We start from the raw sequence: 22933 nt of genomic DNA, 5'->3' as shown, positions 1-22933 counted from the left end.
CATGCTTTGCAATATTTTGCCTTTGTATTATTCATATTAAGTAGTTAGAGAATATGTCAGCTAGAAAAATTTTAGCTACTTTATGTTTCTTATAAGGAAAGAAACAGTTTTAAAATATTAACAGAATTGTTTTTAATACCTGATCTAAATTGCAAACAAAAATATATGCTTTTATAAATTTGGGCAGGACCCTTTGAGTTCTGTGATTCTGTGACTGTGGAATTTGCTTCTGGTTTTACACCTTGCTGAGGAATTGTGCATCTGAAACTCAGCTGTCATTTGAAAACAAATGTGTGTCTACCCTTCTGGTTGTGAAGATAGAGTAGAAAACATGAATGAGTGTACATAATACATGCCTACCTGAGTCTGCAGAGGTACAAGTATGAAACAGCATGTAGAAGAAGTCTGAACTTCCCTATTTATCTCTATGAGGGCTTCAGTTGCTGAATTTGGCTTTTCCTCCCCCCCAAGGAATTTGCCTTTATGCTGCAACCAAGCACCTAGCAGAAACAAATCATCCTGAAGTGCAGAAAGAATAGCAAATATGGCAGGCAACCAGCTTGGCTTAACGGTAAAATCTTCAAAAAAAGAACAGGAGTACTTGTGGCACCTTAGAGACTAACAAATTTATTTCAGCATAAGCTTTCGTGGGCTACAGCTCACTTCTTCAGATGCATAGAGTGGAACACACGGACAGGAGATATTTATACATACAGAGAACATGAGAAGGTGGAAGAACCCATACCAACTGTAAGAGTCCAATCAACTGAGATGAGCTATCATCAGCAGCTCATCTCAATTGATTGGACATTTACAGTTGGTATGGGTACTTCCACCTTTTCATGTTCTCTGGATGTATAAATATCTCCTGTCCGTGTGTTCCATTCTATGCATCTGAAGAAGTGAGCTGTAGCCCACGAAAGCTTATGCTGAAATACATTTGTTAGTCTCTAATGTGCCACAAGTACTCCTGTTCTTTTTGCGGATACAGACTAACATGGCTGCTACTCTGAAACCAGTAAAATCTTCGGTGAGCTTAAACTCAAAAAAGAAGCTTACAAGAAGTGGAAAGTTGGTGTGATGGGGTTGGGATTCACCACTGCAGTGCTTCCTGCTGGTTACCTCCAGAAATTAGCTTAGTTCATGGGGAGCACCTTCTGCCAGTGGTGTCCCATCCGTCATCTGTTCTTTGCCGGTGTCTGGACCCGTGTTGCTCCCCACTCGGTGGCATCCTCTTCAGGCCATTTTCCTCCGGCAGTGCCCACTAGTCCATCCTCACCCCCTTCTGGGGGGGGGTGGAGGGGAGTTAGCAACTGTCTGTGCACTGGCCTCAGTGGCCAGCCACAACCTCCAAAGTCTAGCCCCTTGTCTCAAAGGCCGGTTGCAGTTTGTTTCAGCCACCCTACTGCATGGCCAGGTGCGGTACAAGGGAGAAGTTGGGGGGACCCAGCCTGCCCACTTCTCTAAGTCCTGACTTAGGGACCTTTTGGTGGCAGCCTTCCTGCCCTCCTTCTCTCCCCTTGTATGCCTCTCTTCCTGGGCTGCTTCCCCTTTGGCCCCTTTGTACTGGTTAGGCCCTTCCCTCAAGGCCTGCAGCCTGGCAGGTAGCGGGCTGGAGTTCCCTTCTGCTCCCCTGAGCCTGTGCTGTGCTGTGCTGTGCTGTGCTGTGCTGTGCTGTGCTGTGCTGTGCTGTGCTGTGCTGTGCTGTGCTGTGCTGTGCTGTGCTGTGCTGTGCTGTGCTGGAAGATAGACCTTCCCCTCTGATGGTCTAGGAGAGACTCCCTGCTGCTTTTCTGGGAAGCCTTTATATATGGCCAAGCTGAGCCCTGATTGGCTGTCTCCAATCTCGGCCCTGATTGGCTCTTAGTAAGCCTTTTCCTGATCGGCTGCTGCCTTTGCAGCCTCTCTGGCCCACTCTAGCTCCCTCTCACATGTGGGTGGGGCAGTTGCCCCACCACATTTGGACAGATGACTAGGGAGGAATATAAAAATATTTCTAGACCATGCAGGGGTCTAATCATCATACAGTGTCAGGGTTGGAAGGGACCTCTGGAGGTCATCTACTCTAACCCCCTGACAGATTTTTGCTCCAGATTCCCTAAATGGCCCCCTCAAGGATTGAACTGACAACCCATGCCAGTGCTTAAACCACTGAGCTATCCCTCCCTCCAGGAAGGCCAAGGCACAATTGGAGTTGCAGCTAGCAAGGGATGTGAAAGGTTACAAGAAGGATTTCTACAGGTGTGTTAGCAACAAGAAGACGGTCAGGGAAAGTGTGCAACCCTTACTGAATGGGAGAAGCAACATAGTGACAGATGATGTGGAAAAAGCTGAAGTACTCAGTGCTTTTTTTGCCTCTGTCTTCACAGACAAGGTCAGCTCCCAGACTGCTGCATTGGGCAGCACAATATGGGGAGGAAGTGAGCAGCCCTCAGTGGTGAAAGAACAGGTTAAGGACTATTTAGGAAAGCTGGACATGCACAAGTCCATGGGTCCAGATCTAATGCATCCAAGGGTGCTGAGGGAGTTGGCTGATGTGATTGCAGAGCCATTGGCCATTATCTTTGAAAATTTGTGGCAAATGGGGAAGGTCCCAGATGATTGGAAGAAGGCAAATATAGTGCCCATATTTTAAAAAAGTGAAAAAAGAGAACCAGGGGAATTACAGACCAGTCAGCCTCACTTCAGTCACCGGCAAAATCATAGAGCAGGTCCTCAAGGAAACCATTTTGAAGCACTTGGAGGAGAGGAAGGTGATCAGGAACAGTTAACCTGGATTCACCAAGGGCAAGTCATGCCTGACCAACCTGATTGTCTCCGACGATGAGATAACTGGCTCTGTGGATATGGGGAAAGCGGTGGATGTGATATATCTTGACTTTAGCAAAGTTTTTGATACGGTCTCCCACAGTATTCTTGCCAGCAAGTTAAAAAAGTATGGATTGGATGAATGGACTATAAGGTGGATAGAAAGCTGGCTAGATTGTCAGGTTCAACGGGTAGTGATCAATGGCTCAATGTCTAGTTGACAGCTGGTATCAAGCGGAGTGCCCCAGGAGACGGTCCTGGGGCTGCTTTTGTTCAACATCTTTATTAATGATATGGATGAGGGGATTAATTGCACCCTCAGCAAGTTCACAGCTGACACTAAGCTGGGAGGGAGAGGTAGATACGATGGAGAGTAGGGATAGGGTACAGAGTGACCTAGACAAATTGGAGGATTGGGCCAAAAGAAATCTGATGAGGTTCAACAAGGACAAGTGCAGAGTTCTGCACTTAGGAAGGAAGAATCTCATGCACTGCTACAGGTTGGGGACTGACTGGCTAAACAGCAGTTCTGCAGAAAAGGACCTGGGGATTACAGTGGACGAGAAGCTGGATATGAGTCAGCAGTGTGCCCTTTTTGCCAAGAAGGCCAATGGCATATTGGGCTGTATTAGTAGGAGCATTTCCAGCAGATTGAGGGAAGTGATTATTCCGCTCTATTTGGCACTGGTGAGGCCACACCTGGAGTATTGCATCCAGTTTTGGTCCCTCCACTACAGAAGGGATTTGTACAAATTGGAGGGAGTCCAGTGGAGAGCAAGAAAAATGATAAGGGGGCTGGGACACATGACTTATGAGGAGAATCTGAGGGAACTGGGGTTATTTAGTCTGCAGAAGAGAAGACTGAAGGGGGATTTGATAGCAGCCTTCAACTCCCTGAAGAGGGGTTCCAAAGAGGATGGAGCTAGGCTGTTCTCAGTGGTGGCAGATGACAGAACAAGAAGCAATGGTCTCAAGTTGCGGTGAGGGAGGTCTCAGTTGGATATTAGAAAAAACTATTTCACTAGGAGGGAGGTGAAGCACTGGAATGGGCTACCTAGGGAGGTGGTGGAATCTCCATCCTTAGAGGTTTTTTAAGTCCTGGCTTGACAAAGCCCTGGCTGGGATGATTTAGTAGGTGTTGGTCCTGTTTTGAGCAGGAGGTTGCACTAGATGACCTTCTGAGGTCTCTTCCAACCCTAATATTCTATGATTCTATGATTTTTTTTTGTCTCCCTGCCCTGCTGGGATTTGTCTGCAATTGCACTTTGCTCTTGGGCTTTCCCCACAAGAGGGAGTTAATGGGACTAAAGTGCATCTTTCCTACTCTGTTCCATGAAGCCAGGCTGCAGAGGGTCAGAGAGCCAGCTGGCAGCTTGGTAGTGTTGGGAACCAGCTAAGCTGCCCGGAGAACAGTGCAGCAGTTGAGGCTTAGAGAGGTGGACACATGAGCCACAGAAGCTGGTTACAAAGCTCTCCTTCTCCCTAGAGTCTCAGGGGGAATAGTGAGGAAAAAAGCCAAGCCACCAGGACAAATATGTGGTGGGCAAGACCTAGGAAGTAGAAAAAGGCCTTCTGGAAAGTGTAACAGAAAATCCATCTGCAAAAATAATCACTGTCTGAAATAATCACACACCAACTTCACCTCATTAAGTTCTTGCAACTATGAGCCATAGTTGTGTGTATATTTGTGTGGAGTGGTGGGAGGGGGAAGGAATTGTGGGTGGAATCCTGACCCTATAGAAGTTAGTAGTTTTGCCATTGACTTCAATGAAGCCAGGGTTTCACCCAAAGAGTAACTCATCATGGTAAAATAAATTAGCGTTGCTGCAGCATCTAGGGGTTGCTACCAAGGAATTCAGTTCCATTGTGCCATAGAGTACACAAGGCCCTGCTCAGAAGCATTATAATTTGTGATCATATATCATGAGTCTGGCTTAAAATTAATTTAAATGTGTTTAAAATATTTTATTAATTGAATATTTTATTATTTCCCCATTCTGTTGGGATTTATAAGAACCTCCTCTGAACTGATGTTTTGCTGTGTCTGTGGAATTCTCAGACAACACACAATGGGAGGCAATGGGGGCAGCAAGATAAATAAGGTAAAGATTCAGGAAGATGTGTTAAAATCTAACTGAAAATACTTGGAAATATTTTGAAAATTTCTGTGCACAGGTTATCCTTTGACTTGTGATTTAAGAGACCAGTGCTTAGTGAGGGAATTTGCAAGCTGACTCACTAATGTTTTAGTATTATTAGTAGTAAATAATTCCTTGGTATATTTTAAATTGCTCATATTCATATACACCAGCATATGTCCCTGCACATGTTTCTGACCTCTCTGACATTGGTGTAAATGAATAAATCTACTGAAGTCAGAGTAGTTACACTAATGTCAAACCACTAAAAGTGAGATCAGACTTCAGTCCTCGGCTGCAGCCTAGCTGTGTTTATTGTCATCTTAGCATGGGTTTGATTATATTCTGCTTAACATCTATTTTCTTTTAATTTTCTCTTTAATTCCTCTAGTAAATACATTTTGATATATTTAAGTTAATTGGAATTACTGACTGTAACATTAGAGGATAATAACTGTCTGGCACCCTTGGAGACAAAGTACAGATCTTCTGACCTAGAAATGATAGCACAATCTGGATTTTCGTTCAAAGGCATGGGGACTGCAGGTTCCATCATCACAAAGGAATTGTTAAAATCAGAAGGATAGAGAGGCATGGAAACAGTTGAACTGGCTCCAGTTTATGTATTTTCTTTACTTTTGCCCTTTAAACATTTCACTGATATTTTTTGTTTATTTGTAAAGATGACTTTGTGTGTGGAAATTGAGTTTATAGACTGATTTCAGCGACATTTCACTGAAGTTACTCTAGACGGGCTTCTGTGTAAAGGAGATAAAAATCTGGCCTCATATGTTTCCAGTTTTTCTTCACTGACCTATCCTAGAAATAAGCCATTTGATCTTTACAAAAATTGGAATCTGTCAGCTTGGAGAGAGCTGCTTTCCCTACCCCCCAGGCCAAATTTCATACAACTTTGGACAGAAAAGTATATTTTTATAATGAAGGTAAGAATTTATTGGATAGTAAATTATTTGTTACTCTCCAATGATGTGCTGGAGCCTGACAACGATTATATTTTCACTTCTAGATGTTAGCTTATTATTTGTGGGGTTTTAATTAGAAGGCACTTGATGTCAGTGCAAGTTTTGCCATTGATTTCAGTGAGAATATTCTCGGGTCCAAGATATCACAGTTCTTAGAATGAATAATAATGAGTAGAACTTTCAGAAATGCAATCCCTCAAATCATAGGAGTCTGATACTATAATTGACATCAAAAGACAGTTGAAGAAAATTATCTATGCAGTAGAATAAGGAGAAAAAAAGCTGAAATGTAACAAACTTTTTTTTAGTTCGGTTATAGTATGTAGAGAACAGAAGGTCACAGCAATCAGGAGGGAGTAAGCCAAAGTTAGTACAATTCAGGACCATCCATAAACCATAAATTTACAGCAAAATAGCTATCTGGGTCACAATTACTTATTTTCACCCTCAGTTTACATGACTAGCTTTGAAAATTTGACATTTAGAAGCTAAAGTTAAAAGGCAAGTATGAAGGCAAAATTGAAAAGCAAAGTGCCTCATCAGGACAGAGGTAGCATTCCACATAGAGTAGGAGAATGGGAAAATACTCCCCACCCCCGCAACAATACAGAGTTATGGAGATGGGACAGAGTGGAAGCGCAGAATAGAGGAACTGCCAGGGAGCAGCTACCACCACTCCTTCCAGTGACCACCACTCACTTGTTAAAGTCACCATTTAACAGACCAAACTGGGCTTTAGTTTCTTCTGCTACTCTGATCCCAGAGGAGAGTTCTAATTCCCTCCTCCTCAGCATTTCAGAATATGCCCCAATATTGATTGGATGGGGGGAGGGTGGCAGTTCTCTTCTGAGCTCCACCCACACAATAAACTCCATCCACGTGAATTGTCAAAATTAAGCACCACACATAGTTGATTGTACAGCAGTTCAGAATGTGACCATATGTTTCCTGAGCAACTCTGAGCTACTTGAGCTTGGCTCCCCATCACTGGGGTTTGAATACGTTCACAGACTCTGTTAATGGTACTTTCCAAAGACCGCCCATTTGGGATACCAGAATGAGCCATCACTCAAAGTACATTGTGTACGTCTGTGACTTTCCCTTACACAAGATATGGAATAGTTCACATTACCATTTAAATGATCATTACTGGACATCTGAGTTGCATCTCATTGAGATGAATGGGGCAGTTCATAACTTCCAGAGCTATTGCTTCAGACTCTCGGCAGATTCAGGCAGACTTCATTGCATTGGTTATACACCATTCACTTTTTTTTTGTTTGGAACTACAACAACTAGAAACTTGCTTTTTTAAAAATGAAACCTGAGAACTTCAAGCTAGCACTTTGACAGACATGCTAGTAGGCCGTACTGCCACACACTGGCCCAATGTGACCCTGCCTTTCCATACCACATTCTAACTGTTGATCAGCAGTAAATATCAAAGTCTCCTACCTGCTCATGCTCTTTGGCTCAGCCTTTCCATGCATATAAGCTTTAGTCTCTCTCACTCTCTGCAGCCGTATGAGCCAATGTTTATATGTCTGAAAACACAAAATAAATAGCCTCTAGCAAAAACAGCTTATCATCTAGGACTGAGGAACTGCAGTCTCTTTAGCTATGTAATGTGTATACCTTGGCAAAGTTCTAGTTAAAGCAATGAAACCAACTTAAAAATGATTGCTTCTGTTCAGAAGAATCCTTTGCCACACCTCCCAGGGTCTAGCTGGGACAGTCTAGTGAGGAAGTCAATGAGAAATGAAAGGTTATTCTTTCCAGGGTTAGGGGTAGTTCAACCTTATCCTAATTCCCAGAACTGTCAGAATATACACATCATAGGGCCACCTGTTTCTTCAGACTCTTTAACACATTTATCTGTTATTGGCTTCCCTCACCAGCAGACCCTGCTACTCAGTGGGTGGTACAGTCTAACTTATGTTTCCTCACCACATCCCCATTCCGAAGCTGGCATGAATAGCAGCCTTTCCTCCACTCTCATTGCCTTTTTATATCCCAGCTAATTCCTGAGAGCCGCCCTCAGACCCCACCAGGACACACAAGCTGTTTAGCCCCCACCTCCTTCCCTCTGCAGGATTAAAGCAGCCCCAGCAGACGGAGCCTCATTCCCTTCTGAAGTCCTGTATGGTGCAGAAAGAGCCGAATCTGTGCTCATTCATGCACTCTTTGATGGAATTAACTACAGGAGAGCACAGGACATAAATATACACCCCAAATACTCACATGATACAGCTGAAGAAAACCATCAGAGAAAATGAAGAGTAACTGGTAAGAGAGCAAGTGGCATTTGTAAGCAATCAGTAATTAAGAGATGACAGAGAAAGTGATTAATTGGTAGCATTTAAAACTGTCTTTGCCTGCTGTCTTCCCTATTTTTTTATTTTTATGACAGTTTTATAAGTAAGAAATGGAAACTGAGATAACATCATAGGCACATTTTGTTGCACTGGTAAAGATAAAAAGCTTAACTCTAAAAGGGTTTGCTTGTCAAGTGTTAGCAATCCCTAAGTCATGTATTTATTTAATATGTCTGACCATGAGCTGAAATGGGATCGCATGATATATCAGAAGCTGTAAATTCATGTCTGAGTTTTTTTTCTGTTCACAGGCAAGCTCCTGTTTTCTTGTACATATGTAGTTTTCTGTGGGCTCTGGTGTCAGCCAACGTCCAGCAGCAAACAAGTAAGGGTCTATCCTTTATCTGTGTTTCATTTCACTGGTATTTTGATAATCAAAAGAGTTCCTCAAAAGTGTTTGATAATCAAAATCGTTTTAGTCGCAGCTAAAACCCCTCACTAGCTAGACATCACTTAGACATGGAACTTAAAATTTGTGTGAGAGAATGAAAGCAAGAAGGAGAATTTAGAGAAAGTGATGTCTTTCACTGACTGCTATTTTAAATCTACCATTTTGGGTACACTCTCCATCTTCCTGTCATTGTCTGATTGTTCTTGTTTATCTTCTTGCCATCTAAACAGACCAGAGAGTAAATACATTTCTAAGGTGAGGATCACAATCTGGAAATGGATACTAAGGACTGGGTGCAATAAAAAAAATCCCTCTAGTTAAAGGTGTTTCTGGTAGATGTGGCAACAAACTGGATCCACCGTATTAGCTGACCATCAAGCAGAAATGACTGGATGTCAGCCGCATATCCATTTCAATAACATAGAATAAGCCATTTCTAAGGTGTAAAATGTCAACCTGACATTTTTCTTTACGTCTATGTTGTGAGAAGGAAATCCACATTTATGGTTGAGTCCTTTCAGCAGACAAGAGGCTCTCTGTGGACTGGGAAGGTAGCTCCTTCCAACCTGCATGCATCTTTCTTCCCCATCCAAACGTTAGTAACATTTTCCAGTTTGACTAGATGTTAGACTTGGGTAGAGCTCTTTCCAGCAAATGTTTATTTTGCCTTTTTACTTCTTTAAGATAAGGGGACTGGTTTTTTCCCCAATGCTTTCAGTGATAATTTTAAACAGACAGTATTTAGAAAGTGAGACATGTATTTGGTTTTCCAGGGAAATTTCTTTTACACTCTTGTTCATGTCAATAAAGAGTCAATAAAGAAAGCCTGCAAGTCTCTTTGGCCCCAAACTTATGCTTCACCAAGGCTTGTTATTTGATCAAACATGGCAAGGATGTAGGTGGGAACACCTGGAATATCAAAGAAGGAGTGGATGCCAACAACTTCCTTTCTCAACAGCCACTTCAGCTACTGTGAGGATTGCTTTCAGTTAGAGAGGCAGTAGATTGAGCTAACTAGTATTTGCTTAAACCACCAAAGGTTCTGGACCAACCATCCATATAGTGCAGGGGTCGGCAACCTTTCAGAAGTGGTGTGCCGAGTCTTCATTTATTCACTCTAATTTAAGGTTGCGCGTGCCAGTAACATATTTTAACATTTTTAGAAGGTCTCTTTCTATAAGTCTTATATATAACTAAACTATTGCTGTATGTAAAGTAAATAAGGTTTTTAAAATGTATAATAAGCTTCATTTAAAATTAAATTAAAATGCAGAGCCCCCTGGACTGATGGCCAGGACCCAGGCAGTGTGAGTGCACTGAAAATCAGCTCGCATGCCGCCTTCAGCATATGTGCCATAGGTTGCCTACCCCTGATACAGTGCAAGATACATGGGACAGCTGCAATTCACAAACAGTGCTGAGGAAGGGAGAATTACAACCCTTTTCTAATTTAAACACTTAAACAAAAAATGTACAAATAAATCAGCCATCAAATTACTCTGTTAAATTTGAAGACTTCTAAAAGCAGATGCTCATCTGCTTCAGTGGGTCCAGTATATGGCCATTATTCTAATATTACTTTAGATAATACATATTAATTCCCTTAGCTGGGCAATTTCAGACAATTTCCATTATGTGATGAAGAAGGATGTTTTCTTTGCAGGGTTTCCAGTCACCTTCAGCTCTAACCAAAAGACTGATCTCTGCCCACCAATCAGGATCGGCGAAGATGACTTGCCAGGCAAGTAAAAACTTTGCAGGAAAAAACTGCTGTTTAGACATTGCAATCAGGGTATGTTCAGCTCTGTGATTCTTCAATGCTCACTTAAAAATAAAGAATAATGTCTAGCTGTGCATGTTTGTTCTTGTAGGTTACGACCTGATTTCTCAGTTCGCACTAGATAAAGCTGCCTCCCGAGGAGTCATCCAGAGAGTGGTAGGCTCCACAGCTTTACAAGTGGCTTATAAATTAGGCACAAATGTAGACTTCAGGATCCCAACCAGGTAACACATTTAGTTGTTTTACTTTAAAAGTCTGTTTTAGCATATTGTCCCCCTGAAAGTTTGCTCCCCTCCAGAAATAACTAGTTCTTCAGCTGGGGTTGGCAAAGCTCTTGGAATGGATACAATGTATCCAGTGTCTCCACCCCCCCCCCTTTGTTTTTGTGTGATGTCACTAGACTAGATTGACTAGACAGTAATAACTAGAGGGCTTCTTTCCCCTACCACTAGTGCTGCTCGGAGGGCTGGAATTTTCCAGCTAGAAAGGGTGTAACCTCCGGGAACTGATGCCAGTAGCTGGAGAGGGCTGTGTGGAAAGGCTAGGGGGGCATAATGGGAAGGTGGGACTGGGTGAGTGCAGAGGCGCAGAGAGAAGATCCTTTCAGTGGAGATGCCTCACAGATGGCTTTGCCAGGGAGGAGGAAGAGAAGAGATCTTTTTGCCAGTGTGATAGTCACAGGGGAAAGGTAAGGAGGAGGAGAATGGTGGTTTATTTCAGTCCTTTGGGAAGAGAGTGCACACATGCTCCCACTTCAGTATCAGTCACATGACATAGAAAAGTTGAAAACCTTCCCCCCATGTGTCACAGACAGATTGCTACAGGAGATTGTATTTTGGAATCTAATCGTATTGGTTCCAGGTGAGTTCTGGTTAGCACAGAACCAGAGGGGGTTACAGGATTAAGATGCCTTACCCAAACCTGGGAGAAACTGGGAGCTGGTTCAGCTCCTGATGTGAGTTAGAACAGCTTCACTTATCCTGGCTGATGATGCCCCTCAATGGACCATTATTTAACTGGGGATCACCGGAAAGCAAAGTGCTGCTGCTATGCCTCAACTGGTCCTCTCGCACCCCTTCCTGCCACTAGTACATTGTGGCTGCTTTGTGCTTAATTAGTAGGTTAAAGTTAGACTCCAGCGTAACTGTCTGGTTAAACTGGGTTTATGGTTGCTTTGCATTACTGCAGTAACATAAAGCAGCTGCAATCTCTGGATCCTGCATCTTTTATGACCATAAAAGAAATGGGAAGTTAATGTGATTAAAAAGGGGGAGATTCTCAGCTTTTCAGTGTAATACACAGTTCTTCTTTCTAGCCTTGGAATAGCCTGAGATATAAATTAAAATGTTACAACTCTGAAGTCTGATCAAAAAGCTATTTTAGGTCATTCATAGAGGTGATTTATGGTAACTGAGCACCTGTCTTCACTGCACCGTTAGCTCATGCTGTAACTAGAGTGTTGCCCCTAACCTGACTCCTGTCTACATACCAAAATCTCTAGCTTGATTTAGGTGGTGCTTTAAGCTCCAGTTAGTTGGGCTGTCAGTGGGTCTGGGTTGAAGTGTGAGTGCAGCTGATGCTCGAGTTAGGAGCACAGTGGGAATGCAACTACTCTATGTTGCTAATCCAATCACTCAGTGCGGCGCAAGTGTACTTTTGCAGTGTGGCCACTTTAACTTGAGTGTAGATAATTCGAGCTAACACTGCAGTGGAGTCAAGCCCTAAAGCAACACATAGTCCAAGTAAAAATTCTTTAAAACTCTCTAAAACATTTCTCTAATAGATATTCTGTGACTAGGTGGTATACACAACACAGGATGGTTAGGTGTGGTTTATGGGTTTTATTGGCATGAATTTGGGTTGGCTGAATTACTCAAGAGCATTAAAGTAGTGAGAGAGCTATGGATGCCACCCCACAGAGACTGAAACTTCTTTGAAGTGACCTGAATAACTCAGGCTTTGTCACTGTGACTTATGTAGGCATCTCATATTCCTTCTAATAAACCTTTAGACTGCACCACACCAACACTTATTCATATGTAATATTTTAATACAAGTTTTTGAAACAGCAGCCAACACATTACAGCTTAGGTCCAGGAAGTGTGTTCTCCTGCACTCTCCTTTTTTTGTAAGCCATTGGGGGGAGGGATGGCTCAGTGGTTTGAGCATTGGCCTGCTAAACTCAGGGTTGTGAATTCAATCCTTTGAGGGGGCCACTTAGGGATCTGGGGCAAAATCAGTACTTGGTACTGCTGGTGAAGGCAGGGGCCTGGACTCAATGACCTTTCAGGGTCCCTTCCAGTTCTATGAGATAGGTATAGGTATCTGGTTTTGGGTCCCATTGAAGGACTGGCAGTGGCATTATTAGGTAATGACTAAACTCCCAGCAACCTGGTGGCTATAATGTATTACAGCCAGGCTGTTCTCTTAGGATATGTCTTCACTACCCTCCGGATTGGCAGGTAGGGATTGATTTATCGTGTCTAGTCTAGACACGATAAATCAACCCCGAGCGCTCTCACATTGACTCCTGTACTCCAGCTTGGCAAGAGGCACAGACAGAGTTGATGGAGGAGCAGCAGCAGTCGACTCACCACAGTGAAGATACCACGCTAAGTCAATCTAAGTATTTCGACTTCAGCTACATTATTCGAAGTTACATAACTTAGATCAATTAACTCCCCCCAGTGTAGACCAGGGCTTAGATGCTGAAATAGAATTTTATATAGAGCCATAAGCATCCTCTATAAATTTAGTGGTTTCAATGGGCTTGTTTCTGCACTGCATTGTGCTGTGTGTAGGCACTTCTGAGGTGATTGACTCCCATGCAAAGCATAATTGTAGTTATGCTGCTGGCTGTGAGCCAAAGTCCAAACTCCAAAAGGGCATAGTTAAATCAAAAGAGGGAAGTGATTAGGATCAATCTATGCTGCACTTGTTCTCCAGCTGGGAGTAAGTGGCTCGAGTAAAACAGAGCAACCATGAGGCAGCCTCACCACCTCTACAATACTATGCTCCGTATCTGCTGTTCTGCTGCTGTCCATCTTTGTACTGCCATTACTGTGATGCCATTACTGTGCTGCCCGTTAGCATGTCAACATCCCTTTACATTGTAATTGAGTGATAAGAGACTCCCTTTTTTCACATGCAGGCTTTTGAAAAAAAATCATACTAGTGAAGTATTTATGGCATGTAAGCAGGGATGAGGTCTAGTCATTCTAATACATTGTATTAATAGACTACCATTCATTGTCCCCAAAGTGACCCACAAATATTGGAGATTGGAATAATATTGAGTGGTGTCCCAGTACCCAAATACTATAATTCTGCAAACTGCGTGGTTGGGTTCTCAGATTAAGTTTTCCCTAGGGTAGAAACCAAAGTGCTTGACAAATTTCTAGTGCAAATAGTACAACATTTGTTTACAAGGGTCTGGTGAGCTCCCTTTAATGGATGAAATGCCAACTAAATTACATTAACAAGATGTAGGGCAACAAAAGGAGCTTTGTAAATTTCCATACGGAGATTTGTATCACCTGCAGAGGACTCTCAGAAGCTGTTTTCACTGTTACTCCCTTCAAAGACTGTGAGAGAATAACATTTGTCTGCGAAGAAGGGCTCCTTTGAAGGTTCTGCTATTCTGGTCCAGGCCATAAATAGTCTTCTACTGCCTTTTCTTTTTATCTTGAGTATCAAACCTGTATGCAACCATACAACTGATGTTGATGTCACACTGTAATAGAAAGGATAAAAATCAGTAACCTACCAGCAAGGCATTAATTTATCTAAAAGGGCAACGGATCCCACCTAAGGAAACAGATCTTAAAGAAACAAATTTATACTGCAAATCAAAAACAAGGATAAATTAACCTTTTGAATGGTCAGTTTCTGCCACCCTTACACAAAGTGATTAGTGCCTGGCACCACAAGTAGTCCACTGAAATCAATGGGCTAGTCAAGGGGTATTCAAAGTGAATAAGGGTGGCAGAATTCCTAAACAATTAAAGGAATCTTTCTGGTGTGCATTAGGGTTATGGGTTTAATAACTCTCATGTCCCACTGAAACATTCTTTTAAAAGAAAGTGGTAATGTTAAAAAAGTTTGCTAAAGGTGAACTGCAAAAGAGTATACAGAAAGAAAACCACCTTTAAAAAACTGTTTATGAATTCAGATCAGTAACAAAATATCAGCCTGCTTCTGCATTCCTTGCACACTCATAACTGTTAGTGGTATTTCTGGGTACATGCAGAAAGCAGGATTAGGCCCTATATAGAGAATTAAGAATTATAAATACATAAGGTTGAAATTCTGCTCTGATACACATCCTTAGCAGCCCCACAGTAGAGGAGGGGGTAAGTCAGGTCAGAATTTGGCCTATATTCTTAATATATATTTGCAAGTTAGCTTTTCTTTGACTCCTCTGCCAAATTCTAAATCCAAAATGTCTTGATTTCTCTTCTCCATATGTTAGGGCTATCAGATTCACGTATAGGACTGCAGTTTCATGCTTGAAGTGCTTGTGTCACCAACGGTGGTCATAGGGGAAACATGGAACCTGGTTCTCCAGACTTTGAAGGGAGATGAAGGAAGGATTATCAGCAAATATTTTGTTTAAAATATTAATATATTTTTACCATAGTTTCTAATTTTGCCTTAGTCAATATGGCAGAGTCTGAGCCAAATTCTGTACTCAGTTCAGGGCCAGTTCCAGGGTTTTTGCTGCCCCAAGCAGCAAAAAGAAAAAAAAAGCCACAATCGCGATATGCAGCTTTACTGCCGCCGCTTCAGTCTTCGGTAGCAATTCGGCGGCTGGTCCTTCGCTCCTAGAGGGAGTGAGGGACCCGCCGCCGAATTGCCACCGAAGACCCGGCTGTGCCACCCTTCACCGCTGGCCACCCCAAGCAGCTGCTTGCTGAGCTGGTGCCTGGAGCCGGCTCTGACTCAGTTACACTGATGTCAACGAAGCCTGTGGAATTACTCTACATTTATACCAGTATAACTGAGATGAGAATCTGTCTGCTCACCATTCAGTAGTTATGCTGTGAAACATGTACAAAAATAGGTAATCTCTTTCTCTAAACATTTCTTGGTTTTGGTTCTGCCAAGTTCAGCAGCTGCTCTGTGAGAATGCAGTTCTTAGGTTTTCTGATAGCAGGGCTGAGTTATTAAATACGAATATTTAGCTATGTTTATGTAAAGTCATTGTCTTTTCCTTTACTGTTACATATATATTTCTATTCATTTTGTTTTCTCTTAAAGGAAACAGTAGCTCTGATTAGACAATCAATTCCCTTCTTTCTATCCGGCTTCCAAAAGTTACAATATTTCTTTATTTTAATTTTTTAAGGCAGAGGAAGGGCTGTCTGAGATTCTCTCATTATTTCCCCTGTTGCCAGATTCTGCCCCCACCTCTTTCAGAGACATCATGATGTGGAAGCGTTTGTTGTAGCTGAGGGGCATATGGGTTCTTATGGGGTGATTGAATTTGATGCAGAGAAAGACGAAGCCAATTGATAGATTTGAACTGAGGGGTGATGTGATCACAGCAGCAGGAGAAAAAGATGATTGAGTGGCAAAATCTTGGATATACAAGTGGTAAGGATAGGTCAGATGCAAGGAGTCCACAGAGATGAGGGTTGTAGTAGTTGGAGAGAAATGCCCTATGCATGAACTAAGGATTTAGCAGTAGGGATAGAGAGAAGTATACATTTAAGAGATATTATAGAGGAAGAAGTCCACCGAAAGCAGTGAAAGAGTCCCATTGTGGGGAAGGAGGGAAGGAAAGAGGGTATGAAAACAACCCTGAGGCTATGAAGCTAAGTGATAGGGAAGACAGTGGATTTGTCACTGCTTGTAAAGAAGGGAAGGAACAGAGAGGGGTTAGGAGAAGAGACGGAAAAAAATCAGATTTTGACATTTTGTGTTAGAGGTGGCAACATAAAAAACAAACCAAAAGGATTCGAACAATAAGATTTAAGCAAAATCCTATTCTGCAAGGCACATATACATAAACATCTTCATACTCCGTTCCAAATCCCACTCTACAGGTTTATCCATATATAGGTACATCCCCAGTTACATATGTATGTTCTCCTCAGTATATACAGGCATATCATAGTCTGCACAGACATACCATCCACTCCTGGGGGAATTCTGCGCCAAAAAATAAAAAATTCTGTGTACAAATATTTCAAAATTCTGCATATTTTATTTGTCAAAATAACACTATATAATCACACCAGTTTCAATTATTTTGGTAATTTATTTCAAAATACCTGTCACGACTATGTCAATAACAAAAAAGACAACAAAAAACTTCCCCCAGGAGTAGATAGTTAAAAAAACCCACCTTTGACAACCCTGTTCCTATTTCTCTGCCTCCTCCACCTCCGGAGTCTAGCCCAGCCCCGCTCCTAGGGCGGGTGCAAGGATGTTTCATGCCCTAGGCGAAACTTCCACCTTGTGCCCCCCCCAAGCCCTGTGGCAGCTCTCCACCTCACCTCTGCCCTAAGGCCCCCCCCGTGGCAGATCCCCCCAGCCCTCAGGCGCCCCCCCTGCGCAGCTCCCCCCCTCTGCCCTGAGGGCCCCCCCACAACAGCTCGCCCTGGCCCAGGGAGCCGTGTGGCAGCTCCCCGCTCCAGCTCACCTCTGCTCTGCCTCCTCTCCGAGCATGCCATCACCGCTCCACTTCTCCCGCCTCCCAGGGTTGCGGCATCAATCAGCTTAGGTGCCGCAAGCCTGGGAGGCGGGAGAAGTGAAGCAGCCATGGCGTGCTCAGGGAGGAGGCGGGGCAGGGGTGAGCTAGGGCAGGGAGCGGTTCCCCTCCGTGTCACACCCCCCCTTGCTCCCCTCCCTGCACCCCCCCTGCCCCAGGTCCCTCCGCCTAAATGCCAACAATGACCGGGGCGGCCAAAGATCCAGTTTCCATGGTCGCTGCCGAAGGACCTGAAATGCCACCTCCCAAATGCTAGTGCCCTAGGCGACCACCTAGGTCGCCTAATGGGTTGCACTGACCCTGCCCTCTCCAGCCAGCCAATCACACCCCCACACTGCAGAGCCCAGCTGCAAAGTGCCGCCCAACCCAGATAGTCCTCCCCTACCCTTCCCAGAGCCTAGCTTGGGGCATCCCCTAGCCCAGACAGTCATACCCGCTACCCTACAGAGCCCAGGGATCCAGAGGGAAAGACAGACTGATGCTGGGTCCCAGGCTTGAATGGAGTTTCCTATGTGCTACCTCCTTCCTTCAGTATGTGCTGGGAACCACAGCTGTCGGGAAAACCTCCAGCTCCCCCTCCCTCCAGCATTGTCTTCTATTTGTGAGCTGGGGAGCTGGGCATTGTCAGATCCAGCAGTGCCAGCAGCTCTGCAGCACAAGTTCTGCAGGGAATAAAGAAATCCGGTGCAGAACATTGCAGAACTACTAACTGCAGTCTGTAACCTATCATTTAAATCAGCTTCTGTACCAAATGACTGGAGGATAGCTAATGTGATGCCAACTTTTAAAAAGGGCTCAAGAGGTGATCCTGGCAATTATAGGCCGGTAAGCCTGACTTCAGTACCGGGCAAACTGGTTGAAACTATAATAAAGAACAAAATTGTCAGACACATAGATGAAAATAATTGGTTGAGGAAGAGTCAACATGGGTTTTTCACCAAAGGCTCTTAAGCAAAGTAAGTGTCAAGATAAGAGGGAAGGTCCTCTCATGGATTGGTAATAGTTAAAAGATAGGAAACAAAGGGTAGGAATAAATAGCCAGTTTCAGAATGGAGAGAGGTAAATAGTGGTGTCTCCCAGGGGTCTGTACTGGGAGCAGTCCTATTCAACATATTCATAAATGATCTGGAAAAAGGGGTAAGCAGTTAATACAAAATACTCAAGATAGTTAAGTCCCAGGCAGTCTGCAAAGAGCTACAAAAGGATCTCCCAAACTGGGTGAGTGGGCAACAAAATGGCAGATGAAATTCAATGTTGACAAATGTAAAGTAATGCATATTAGAAAACATAATCCCAACTATACATATAAAATGATGGGGTCTAAATTAGCTGTTACCACTCAAGAAAGAGATCTTGGAGTCATTGTGGATAGTTCTCTGAAAACATCCACTCAATGTGCAGGGGCAATCTAAAAAGCAAACGGAATGTTGGGAATCATTAAGAAAGGGATAGATAAGAAGACAGAAAATATCATTTTGCCTCTATATAAATCCATGGTACGCCCACACCTTGAATACTGTGTACAGATGTGATCACTCCATCTCAAAAAATATATATTGGAATTGGAAAAGGTTCAGAAAAGGGCAATGAAAACGATAAGGGGTATGGAATGGCTTCTGTATGAGGAGAGATTAATAAGACTGGGACTTTTCAGCTTGGAAAAGAGAAGACTGAGGGGGGATATGAAAGAGGTCTATAAAATCATGACTGGTATGGAGAAAGTAAATAAGGAAGTGTTATTTACTCCTTCACATAAACAAGAACTAGGAGTCACCAAATGAAATTAATAGGCAGCAAGTTTAAAACAAATAAAAGGAAATATTTATTCATGCAGCGCACAGTCAACCTGTGGAACTCCTTGCCAGAGGATGTTGTGAAGGCCAAGGCTATAACATGGTTCAAAAAAGAACCAGACAAATTCATGGAGGCTAGGTCCATCAATGGCTATTAGCCAGGATGGGCAGGGATGTTGTCCCTAGCCTCTGTTTGTCAGAAACTGGGAATGAGTGACAGGGAATGGATCACTTAATGATTGCCTGTTCATTCCCTCTGGGGTACCTAGCATTGGCCACTGTTGGAAGACAGGCTATTGGGCTAGATGGATCTTTGATCTGACCCAGTATGGCCATTCTTATGTTCTTAACCTGAATTCTGCATTGCACAGTGGCACAGAGTCCCCCAGGAGTAATATAGGTGAAGGTACAACCACTTATTTCGTACCGCTATCAGAAATACAAGAGTTAAGGTTATGCTATGGCAAATCTCTCCCCCTGCATTCCATCTCCCAACACACCATCTTTTCCTGCTACCCAGATAGTAGCAGGCATGGAGTTCACAGTATAAGGAGGAGAATTAGTGGCAGTACTAGGTTAATATTTTAGGTTAAGTCTATACCTGGACACTCCTTTGTGACTGCAGTTTAATCACGTTCCTTCCTGCTGATGCTTTGGAGCCTCCTACTGGAACACAGGCTGAGGCACTTAAAGGCTCTATTGTTTATAGTGCAGCTGTTAATCTGGAAGGACTAGTTTATTATATTAATTAAACTGTGTTCTGAGATAGATAACTTATTCTAAGACTATTTTCTCATTTTTCTGCATAGGCCAGTCTAGTGGCTGAATTGCCATTAGTGAAGGACCAGTAAGCCCTACAAAGCCAAGGCAGATTGCTTCTTTGGGTAGCCTACTTGTTCTCTGGAAATTGTTTTTGTGTGTTGTCCTGATAGCGTAGCCTGGCACATCCCCATGCCTTATCAGGCTTAGTAAAAATACATATTTCTCTTACATACATAAAAAAACATATTTCTCTTTTTATAAGAATTTTAAATGTGGACAGATAAGAAAAAACCTAATCAAAAGGTTTATGAGAGTATAATAGCAGTATCTATAGCAAGTTTAAATAGCATAATCTTTAAACACTGTCCTATCTGGTGAGATGCATTGACACAGCTTTCTAGAAAGAAGCAAATTTCAGTTATTTTAGACTGCAATGTTGCAAGAAACATTAGACTGTTCTGTGTTTCCAAATTGCATATTTTGAAAGGTACATAGTAAAATAATGCAAATAATAAAAAGCAAAGGGATTAGCTATTTCATAATAGTAAATCTGTTCTCTAGTGCATGTAGCACTGAAATTGAATACCACAGAATACAATACATTTTGAAGTGTGAGTTCTTACCTTTTATATAATTTTCAAACAAGTAACCTACTTCTGCTAAAGCAATTGTTAATACATAATAAATGGCTATCGTTGGGTAGATCAACAAAATGTGTTTGAAAAAACAATCATGGAACTTTAGAAATGAAACAGTTCTGCACTGATTAGAAAGAGCATTATAATATCACAACAGATTTAAAAAACAGGATTGACTGGTTGGTTTGATAGGCCATAGGTGCACAGCACTATTATAGAAGACCTTGATTTAATTCATAATATTGGCCTCTGATTGCTTGAGCCATCATGGACAGAGAGCTTGGCATGACCATATGTAATGTAGGAAGAGCCCACACTGATGAAGCACAGTTTCTTTTGCCAAATGAGGAGCAACACAAATGGCTGAAAAAGGGTTCCTCTCAAGTTCTCCTCAGTGGAAGGATAGTAGCTGTAGTATGGTTCCTTTGAGTGATGGACTCTTATTTCTCTCAGAAATGACAGTCAGAGAGGACTCCCCCACAAAAACCAATCTACTGTGCTTGATCCTATACAGGTTTTTGTATCCCAATGGATTGCCTGAAGAATACTCCTTTCTAACTACATTTCGGATGACTGGAAGCACACTTCAGAAAAACTGGAGTATTTGGCAGGTCCAGGATTCGTCAGGAAAAGAACAAGTTGGAGTGAAGCTTAATAGTCAAACAAAGGCTCTTGAGTTTTCTTATAAAGGGCTGGATGGAAGTCTCCAGACTGCAATCTTTTCACATTTGCCTTTTTTATTTGATTCCCAATGGCACAAGGTTATGGTCAGCGTGGAAAAGAGCAATGTTACTCTTTTTATTGACTGCATTATGATAGAATCCTTACAGATAAAGCCCAGGGGCAAAATCAGCCTGGATGGCTTTGCTCTGCTGGGAAAACTTTCAAATAATCCTCAAATTTCAATTCCGGTAAGTTTCAAAGTCTTATATCACAGAAAAAGTGCTAGAAAATCTTCTCTCTTGTAACATTTTTTCTGGTGAACATGTCTTCAAATATCTTGTGACCAACTAAGGGGTTTTAAAAAGTACAGACCAATTTAGGGTTAAAATTAAGTTTTAGCTCTTTATTCCAATAAAATTGAATCAAGTCAGGCTTATAATGCAGCAAATTATCTTAAGATATTTTTGTTGTCAACCATATTATTTTTGTGAGAAGACTAAATCAAAACCAAGGCATAAGTTTGAAAGGATGCAGTGCTTGGCACAAGACAGGCCTTGAAATCTAGCAATAAGGTGCACATTTTTAACAGAGAGGGTAATTAACCATAGGAACAAAATTACCAAGATGAGAGGTGGATTCACCATCACATGACATATTTAAATCAAGTCTGGATGTCTTTCTAAAAATAAGATCTAGTTCAATTTGAATTTATGGCTGATACAGAAAGTACTGAGTGAAATTCTATGGCCTCTGTTATGCGGGAGATCAGATTAGATCATAATAGTCCTGTCTGACCTTAAAAGCTATGAAAACAACATGCCCTGAATATATGCCACAGATAATACCCAATTTGATGGACTATTAACCCTAAATGTTTCATTTATCTTGTACTAGTATATGTTTTGTTTCTCCTTGCCTTTTTTGCATTCTCTTTAAACTGAATAAAGAAATCAATTGTTGGGAATGGGGCGGAGGGGGGGGAGGAGATGGGGGTGTGAAGTTCTAAGCATTTCACTCAAACTGACTATGCTATATACTATATAAATACCTCAACATTCTTTGTTATGTAGGGGGTCCAAGCACATTTAAATGTGTTGGAATATATTACTTAGAGTAGTATAATTTTTAAAAGAAATTAAATTGAGTTTCCTAGTCTCCTTTTCCAATATTTATCGTACAGAATAGCTTGGCTTTTTATTGGTGTACTATAAAAATATGTTATTTTAAGATAAATTCTTTATCGTTTGTTGTCACTATGATTGCTAAGGAGAGCTGGGGGTATAGCTCTTTTAGAAAATTATGCTGGCCTTTGAGCCTTTACAAGGATTTACGCTCAAGATTTCTGGTATGTTTTTCAGAGGCTAAAAGTTCATGTGGCTTTACATTGTATGCTATCATGCTTTTTTATCTGAGGATAAACCAAATAATCCATTATAGAAACTAAATAATACAGAGTACATTATAGTTTGAAAATGGAAAAAAGACCCTCTTGAAAATAGGCCTTGCCAATTGTTTGTGATAAAACCCCCACCCATTAGCCCCTTAGTGTTCAAATTCTAAATGCGCCGTCTAGATTCTCAGATGAGGTAAAACTGGTGAAGCTCCATTGACTTCAGTGGTACTACTGCAGTTTATAACAACTGAGGATCCGGACCCAAAGGATCTTAAAGGTATTTAGTCGTCTAACTCCTGTGGATTTCCCCAGTCTCCTAGTTATAATTATAGGTCAGTTATATAAATCAGTGTTTTATCATAGGTTAGCTACAAACTTATTCCTGTTACTGAAAACAAGAAAAGGAATAAACGTCAATAAAATAGTGATTAATTGACTGTTGATACAAAGTGTTGAGCTCCCATAGCTCCCACTGGTTTTAGGGAATTGAGGAT

At 42.1% G+C, this 22933-nt stretch overlaps 1 protein-coding gene across 1 annotated transcript in view; it reads left to right on the top strand.

Annotated features, from left to right (window-relative positions):
• The first annotated feature begins 8144 nt into the window (after positions 1-8144).
• Positions 8145-22933, top strand: part of LOC115647478 (collagen alpha-1(IX) chain-like) — a 116708-nt gene continuing 101919 nt past the window's right edge. The window contains exons 1-5 of the mRNA XM_030554208.1: positions 8145-8215; positions 8556-8629; positions 10359-10436; positions 10567-10699; positions 20898-21294. Coding sequence (XP_030410068.1) covers positions 8202-8215; positions 8556-8629; positions 10359-10436; positions 10567-10699; positions 20898-21294 — 696 coding nt within the window. The 5' untranslated portion in view covers positions 8145-8201. The remainder of the gene's footprint in view (positions 8216-8555; positions 8630-10358; positions 10437-10566; positions 10700-20897; positions 21295-22933) is intronic.

The sequence above is a fragment of the Gopherus evgoodei genome, chromosome 3 (assembly GCF_007399415.2).
Source record: "Gopherus evgoodei ecotype Sinaloan lineage chromosome 3, rGopEvg1_v1.p, whole genome shotgun sequence".
Lineage (NCBI taxonomy): Eukaryota > Metazoa > Chordata > Testudines > Testudinidae > Gopherus > Gopherus evgoodei.
Note: the sequence above shows the minus strand (reverse complement) of the source record. Positions and strands in the feature narration are given on the sequence as shown.